Source organism: Propithecus coquereli, unplaced genomic scaffold (genome assembly GCF_000956105.1).
Source record: "Propithecus coquereli isolate 6110/MARCELLA unplaced genomic scaffold, Pcoq_1.0 Scaffold303, whole genome shotgun sequence".
Lineage (NCBI taxonomy): Eukaryota > Metazoa > Chordata > Mammalia > Primates > Indriidae > Propithecus > Propithecus coquereli.
Genome location: NW_012148653.1, coordinates 79,433 through 87,411, shown reverse-complemented (window position 1 = coordinate 87,411; position 7,979 = coordinate 79,433). Strand labels below are relative to the sequence as shown.

Here is a 7,979-nt window from a genome sequence, read left to right as displayed (position 1 = left end):
ATCTGCCACTTGTTCAATGTGAGGTTCTGGGCAAATCACTTAATAATCTATTCTTTTGAAATTCAGTTTACTCATCTATAAAATTGGAGATGTGATCTGTAATTTATACACGGTTGATATTGACAGTAGTACCCCAATATTTATTCTCCCTTTCTTTCTTAGTACTAAAATCCCCATTACATAGCCACTCAGAGTACAGACTACATTTCCTAGACTTCACTTCTATGAGGCAAGTCCATGGAACTAAGTTCTGGCCAATGGGATGTAAGCAGAAGTGCCATGTGCAACTTCTAGGACATGGCTATAAAGGGAGGAGGGATGTTCTTCTTCACATTTATCTTCTCTTATTGGATGGAATTTGGACATGTTTGCTGGATCTCAAGAAGCCATCTTAGGCCATGAGGCAAGGGCTTTCCGGTAGAGCTGTAAGATGGCAGCACCCAGGTCCCTGACTTGACGGAGCACCATACTGGCCCAAGTACGCACTCCTCCATGAGAGAGAAATACATGTCTGTCTTGTTTAAGCCAAGGTTATTTGGGTTTTCTATCACTTGCAGCCAATTTTGAAGGACCAAAAAGCAAGGTTACTATGCTCACTAGCTGCTACAAGCCCATTACCCCCCTTCTGACATTTCCTGCTTAAAACCCCCAATGTCAAACGGCTTTTGAGGCCCAGTTTCCAGTTTGCATTCAACTGAAAATAAAGATCACATGAACTTTGGTTCTTTGGTCCCATGAGGTTTCTATCTTTTCTGACCTTACCTTATATGTTAGTTTACTAGGTTGCCATAACAAAGTACCACAGACTGGGTGGCTTAAATAATGGAAATTTATTCTCTCACAGTTGTGGAGGCTGGAAGTCCAAGATCAAGGCGTTGGCAGGGTTGGTTTCCTCTGAGACCTCCCTGCTTGGCTTGTAGATGGCTGTGTTCTCTTTATGTCCACACATGGTCTTTCCTCTGTGTGTGACTGTGTAAAGACACCAGTCATATTGGATAAGGGCCCACTATAATGACCTCATTTTAACTTAATTACCTTTTTAAAGACCCTGTCTCCAAATATAGTCACTTTCTGAGGTACTGGGGGTTAGGGCTTCAACATGTCAGTTTTTTGGGGGTGTAATACAGCCCATATCACCTTAGGACACCTGCATGTTCTGCCCCCACTGCCTCCAGAGTAGTTTTTGTCCTAGGACTTGTTACCAGGAGCACAAGTTCCTCAGAGGTAGTTCCCTGTCTCAACAGTGGCAAATGGTGGCCAGTGCATTGTGGCATGTGGCCAGCTTCATTTCTCAACGTGCAAGAGGTTTCTCCCTCGGCAGGAGCCAGGTCTGCCTGTGTGCACAGTAGGATGAAAGAACAGAATCCCTTTCTCCAAAAGACCTCAACCACTGAGTGATGGGAGTATAAGTGCCTCAGCTCCCTTGTCTTCAGGAGGGATAACTCGGAGGCTCATGTTCTACTGTCTCCTACAATTCCCCAGCAGGATTAAGTCACAGTGGTAACTTATTTTTATAATACTTCCTTCCCTTTTCTGTCCCACTTCCCCACTTCCCGACCAGAACTTCCTGGGGTCACCTCCCAAATAAACTACACACAGAGTCTACATCTGAGAGAACGTGAACTTAGAGAGGAAGGTGGTATTGGGTGGGTGGAGCACCCATTCCACGTGTCCCTTGATCGTGCGGGACCAGAGTCAGGCTAAGCAGGATCGTGGGTGATCATTTGTCAGAAACCATTTTGAAAAAATGTCAGCATTTCTGTATTCAATTTTTTTGAAGAAATAAATCTGAAACAGTGGAACATCACTGATTTTAGAGTAGAAGACCAAATCAAATGCAACTCATGAGAAATCAACTAATTTCTTCAAGTTTCTCCATTCCCTTGTCTGTCAAATGGACATAATACCTATTTCTTAGGGTTTTTAGAAGATTGATTGAAATAACATTGAAAAGGGTTGACGTACAGTAGGGTCACAACAATATTTGCTGAATGCCGATCTGATTTATAAAGGCTAGATAACATACTTATTCTCATTTTAATGTTTATATAACCTTGATTTATGTGCATACGTTACATATAAATAAGACTTTAACACCTTCTAATCCAATGAAATTATTTAAATAAGGCTGATTGGAAATGATTTCTAAGTTGTAATTAGATATTTCCTGATTTTTATTTCCTAGAAACACTAAGCTCTTAAGTTTAGGTATATTCTCACAAATTCTGGTTTTAAGTATAAAGAAATGAATGATACGCCAACCATTTAAAAGTTATTAAAATCATGTTTAAAGATAAAATCTAGCCCGTAAAAACAAGAACAGATTTACATCTCAGGTTTCCTGTGGAAGGCTGAATAATACTCCTGCTGTTCATCCTAATCCCTGGAACCTGAGAATGTTACCTTACATGGCAAAAGGGACTTTGCAGATGTGATCAATTTAAGGATCTTGAGACAAAATGATTATCTCGGATTATCCACATGGGCCTGATATAATCACGAGGGTTCTTCTTAGAGAGAAGAAGACAAAGATGAATCAGAGGGAAGGCAAGGTGACAAGGGAAAAAGAGATTGGAGTGACGCGGCCATAAGCCAAGGATTGATGGCAGCCTCGAGAAGCTGGAAGAAACAAGAAATAGATTCTCCCCTGGAGCCTCCAGAAGGAACCAGCCCTGCCAGCACCTTATTTATAGCCCCACATGACTCATTTTGGACTTCTGACCTTCAGAACTGTAAGACAGTAAACTTGTGGTGTTTTAAACCATGAAGTATACAGTAAATTGTTACAGTGGCACATTGCTACCGGGCTCTGAGAAGAATCAATTCTCCACATAGCATGTGGTTTGCAGTAAGCAGACGTCTCTCCATGAGTGGCAGCCCCTCACCAGGAATCCAGACATTCCCTCATCTCTCACACTATTTTTACATAAATTCAATAGAGAAAAAATATGTAACAGAAATATGTTGTAGGTAGGGAGTTGCTCTAAACATTAATCTCCAGAATTGCAAAGTTAATAACATTTACCTTATATGCCCAAGGCAAAAAGATCCCAGTGTTAGGATCTCGAACACTTAAGATGGAGTTCAGATCAATAAATGTTCTAGACCAACACTGTGAAACAGAATTAAAATGTTCTAGTAGCCACATTTTTAGAATATGAAATAGGTGAAATTAATTTTAATAATTTATCCAATGCAGTATATCTACAATATTACCATGTCAACATGTAATCAATATCAAATGATTAGTGAGATATTTCCTCTTCTTTTTTTCATGCTAAGTCTTGAAAATCTGATGTGTATTTTACACTTACGGCACAGCTCAACTTGGACTGACCACATTTCAGGTACTCAATAGCCAATACCTGGGGCTCCTGGCTACCATCTTTGCTTTATTGGACAGAGCAGGTCTAGAGCACTGAAACAGTCCCAATACCTAAAGAGCATAAAGAAGTATAAGGTAAGCCAAATTCTGATGTTTAAGAGCAGGTATATGCATGCAGCTAATGATTTATTCATTTGACGAGTGTTAATTGTCTCCTACGCACTAACCACCATTTAAGAGGCATGTAATTTTCTAGCTCATAAAATCATGGTGCAGTGTTTTAATTAAAAACAACAACTGGTGCTTATATTAGAAATCTCTATTTTGTAGTCACAGTTTTTACTATAGATTGTGAAACCTCCAGAAATAACAAGTAGGCACACTTTTCTGCAATGGGTGCCTTGCCTTCTCTGTAAATGCATTGCCTGTAACGTGGAGTCTGGAGCTGATTAAACAAGGTCCCTAGGCATTCCTGAAAAGCTGACCATTTGACATTTCCAAGCATGTTGAGCAGATAATAACCACATCAGCTCATGAACCTGATACTGTGTAAAGAAACCGCGGTTCACATCTTGAAAACTGCAGAATTGCAGAATCCTGACAGGGATTCTCCAGTTTAATATTCTTTGGTTTATGTGGAGGCTTTTCGGCTTTTAATTTAATTTGGTGGCACTTTGAAAGTGAAGCTCCTGGAGGTTGGTTTGCCGGCCGCTAAAGAAACTATTAATCTCATCTCCAAACAGCACTTGGTCTTTCTTAAGTGGGCTTTCTAGCAATACAAGAACCTCCATCATTCAAGGAAAATGTGATTATGAGCAAATTGCATCTGCTTACATTTTTATCACGAAAAGGAAATTGAAACTTGCGATCATACATTCTAAGAACCTGGTTTGAGGTTTGTTCTGTTTGAACTGCAAAATCCCTTAATATCATTGCCGACTCTGATGAAAGATATTTTCCTGTAAGTCAAACAAAGATAGGCACACCTATCCAAACCAAGGCTTTTATCCTGCTCTCACCAGAAATCATTCCCGAAAAAATTCTGTAGTGCAGCGGTCTCAGCTGGGGGCGATTCTGCCCTCCAGGGGACCTTGGTGGATATCTGAGACCTTTTTACATTGTCACAACTTGAGGGGCGGGGGGCGTCAGGCTTGCTACTTGCACCTGGTGGGCCAGGTATGCTGCTAAACATCCTACAGTGCACAGGACAGCCCATACCTCTCACCCCCCAAAATAGTTATCCACTCCAGCCCAAAAGATCAACAATGCTCCAGTGCAAAAACCCTGCTCTAGTGGACACCCACGGAAGAAGGAAGACATCACAGCCTGGGAACTAGGAAACCTTTTCCAGTGGGTGTTTCCCAAAAGGCTGCCCTAGTGCGCTGGCGAGGAGCAGGGACTCTGGGCCTGACCGCCTGGGTTTGCATCCCAGCTCCATTGCTTACTGGCTGTGCCTCCTTGGGCAAGTTACTCCACCTCTCTGGGCCATGTTTTTCTCTTTTACAACACAGAGATGATAATAATAGCACAGTCCACACAGAGTAGATATGGGCTTTAGATGGGCTAATAGTCCTAAAGTGCTTAGAACAGCGCCAGATCTACAGTAAGCACCATGGAAGCGCGCATTTAATAAGGCGCTTTCCCAATCTCTGAAAAAATAAGTTTCAGGTCTCAGAAAAACCTAAGGGCTTCAGATTCTGCATGGCCGTAGCAAGAATGAGAATCGCTGTCATCTGACAACCGCGCGTCCTTTCTTTCCAGTTCATCAACTCTGATCACAGGCAGCCAGGAAAGGAGCCAGCAGCGCAGCTGGCTCAGCCCAAGAACATTAAAGGCTCGCTCTGTGGCGTCCTCGGTTTCTTTCCCCCTTCCCCAGCAAAACTAGCGACTGACAGCCAGTGGGTGCCCTTCGGATAGAGTGGAAAACATAAACCTGCACAGCCACAGAACCCACCCACCGAAACGCACACGGACGCTCACACACCCGCCCCTACAGAGATGCCAGCTGACCACCGAGCCAGCCGGCGCGCAGAGCCTCCCACCTCCCGCAAGCCGCCGGGCGCAGGCAGGTGTGGCGCAGCTGATGCGAAGGGCACTCACTGGGCCAAAGCCCAGGCCAAGGGGCTCGGGGAGGAAAGGCCGTGGGCGCTCTGGGCCCGGCATCCTGGTGAAACCCGGTCTCAGCGCGCACAGGCACACGTGCACACTCACACCCACACACGCGGGGGTGCCTGGAGGGACAGTAGGCAGAGAAGGGGCCCACAGGGGGAGCTCAGGCCGGGGACCGATCGCCCGCCAGACACTCACCTGGCCGCGTTCCCTAATCCACCTGCCACCCAGGGGAGCAGCAGCAGGAGCGCGAGGCCCCAGGGCAGCAGCATGTTTGCGCCGGCCTCCCTCCTCCTCCTGTGTCCCCTCGGGAGGGCGCCGGCCAGGACCCGGGGCGCAGCGGGGCAGCCGCCTCCTCTCTCCTCAGGCGCTCGGGGCCTGGGCTCCTCGCGCAGCTCCCGGGCGCCGTCCCCGCGGGCGGGGAGGAGAGGCTGGGCACACGGCCGGGCGCTCGCGGCCTCGGGCGGGGCTGGGGGCGTCCTGGAGAGGCGCACTGAGGCTCCTCTGCGGGCGAAGCGGCCGGGCGAGCGAGGGAGGGCGGGGCGGGCCGTGAGCATCTGGCTGGGACCCGCCTCCAGCACGACCCGCTCATCCTCCACGCTCACGGTTCACCCAGAAACTTCCCCCAGACTCAGTACACTTCACGCCTGTCAGAGTCACCACCTACTGCCATCTTGTCAGGCATGGGCCAGGTTTCGGTCATACCTGCGCTTGAGGATTTAAGAACTTAGTTGTGAAGTCAAGGCAGGACCCAAGGATGCAGGTTCACAAGACACGCTGTCTCACTTCTGTTTACATTTTCATACTCCGCCGGGTTTTCTTCTACAAACTGCAAATCATGGGATGCTAGAGCTGGAAGGTCACCAAGTCCTGGGCAACCCTGTCATTTGGCAAGTGATCTCTCAGGTCCATTTGCAACAACTTACGTGAGATCCCAGATGATGTTGTAATATAGTAACCACTGCAGAAACTCATGGCAGAAACATGAATGTTATATGAGTTTGGAGAATTCTTTTTCAGTACCAACAGGTTCTTTGCTCTGACAACTTGTTACAGCAGAATGAATGATTGGTTCCTTCTTCTTCGTCCCACATCCACACCCTTTGGCTTCAGGGTGGGCAGAGCCTATGATCCCACACCTTGGCTCTGGACTTGGCTGTGTGACTTGTTTGATCAATGGTACAAGGGCAGAAGTTGCAATGTGTCACTTCCAAGTCTAGGTCGTAAGACTCCTGAGCCTCTATCATGGACATGAGATGACCTTGCACCATCTAGCCTGCTGATCTAAGGAGGATGAGGAACAGGTGGAACAGAGCTACCTCGTCAACCTGCAGATCTATAGCTTGAAGCAAAGCTACTCTGTGGAGCCCAGCGAGTATCGGCCAACCCAGAGATACAGGAACGAGCTCAATTAACATCAGCAGCACCAGCCAAGCTGCTGAGGCTTGTTGTGGTCATTTGTTACACAACCATGACTCTCTGACACCCCTGTGACACCGTGTGAGAAATAAAAGAATAAGAATATGGACAAACAGAAGGTAGAGGCTTGATTCATGGTTTTATGGGCATATGCCTTAATTCTAGCCAATGAAATGTGAGAAGTAGGCATGGGGAAGATTTTTCCTACAAAATCTTGCTTTACACCGTAATAGATGTTCTTATTGGCACAAGCCAGGTTTAATTCAATCTTCTGTTTTATGGCCGATGGCATCCCTGTGGATTCAGTGTCCTTGATTAGTAAGATCATCGAGCTGTTCATAACTAATAGTACCATTCATTTTCCTAAACACTTAACACACATTATCTGATTGAACATCCACAACTCTTTAGATGGGGACCACTATTTCCCCCATTTTTGAAGTGTCAAGAACCTGAGAGAGGTTAAGCAGCTTGCCCAAGGTCATACAGCTAACAAGTGTGGAACCAGAATTGGAAACCAGGGCTCTTCCCCACTGGGCTCTGCTGCCGTTACAGAAATCTCTTTTCTCATCTTCTTACTCTTTGGCAGAGTCACACCTCAAATGAGTCCCATGAGTAAGGTCATAAGATAATCTCTTCAAGGCTCTTATCAAAAATACTTTGAACTCTACATACCATAACTTATTTACTGAAAATATCAAAATCGAAAGAAAAGAATATGAGGTATGAAGTCTATACCTGTGAATATCTTAAAGAAAATGGAATATAAAATTTATCTTGGTGTGTGTTTCCCCGCAAGCAGACTCCGAGGCAAGGATTGGAGTGGAAGTAGTTAGCTTGGGAGATACAGAGAACTCAGGTAGGTGAGTGAGGGAGTGAAGCAGGGAAGACGACAATATCAGGCATATATTAAGTTATCATCGTAGGCAACTGGAGCTTCATGCTGCTGGAGGTCTCCCAGAGCCAGCATAAAACATGCATCTCCAAGTGATCTTACCCAGAAGGTGAGGGAGCTGGGGTATTTAAATGCCACCTCCATTCAGTCATTGTCTGAAGGCTTCTACCAGGGTACTGACCTAGGACTGTGGCCTTCTGTGCTTAGGGCAGAGTGGAGGCTTGCAGCCAA

At 45.8% G+C, this 7,979-nt stretch overlaps 1 protein-coding gene across 1 annotated transcript in view; it reads right to left on the bottom strand.

Moving 5' to 3' along the window:
- EGFL6 (EGF-like-domain, multiple 6) overlaps nt 1-5,980 on the bottom strand; it is a 54,946-nt gene extending 48,966 nt beyond the window's left edge. Inside the window, exon 1 of the mRNA XM_012649800.1 lies at nt 5,633-5,980. Coding sequence (XP_012505254.1) covers nt 5,633-5,706 — 74 coding nt within the window. The 5' untranslated portion in view covers nt 5,707-5,980. The remainder of the gene's footprint in view (nt 1-5,632) is intronic.
- Nucleotides 5,981-7,979: the final 1,999 nt, after the last annotated feature.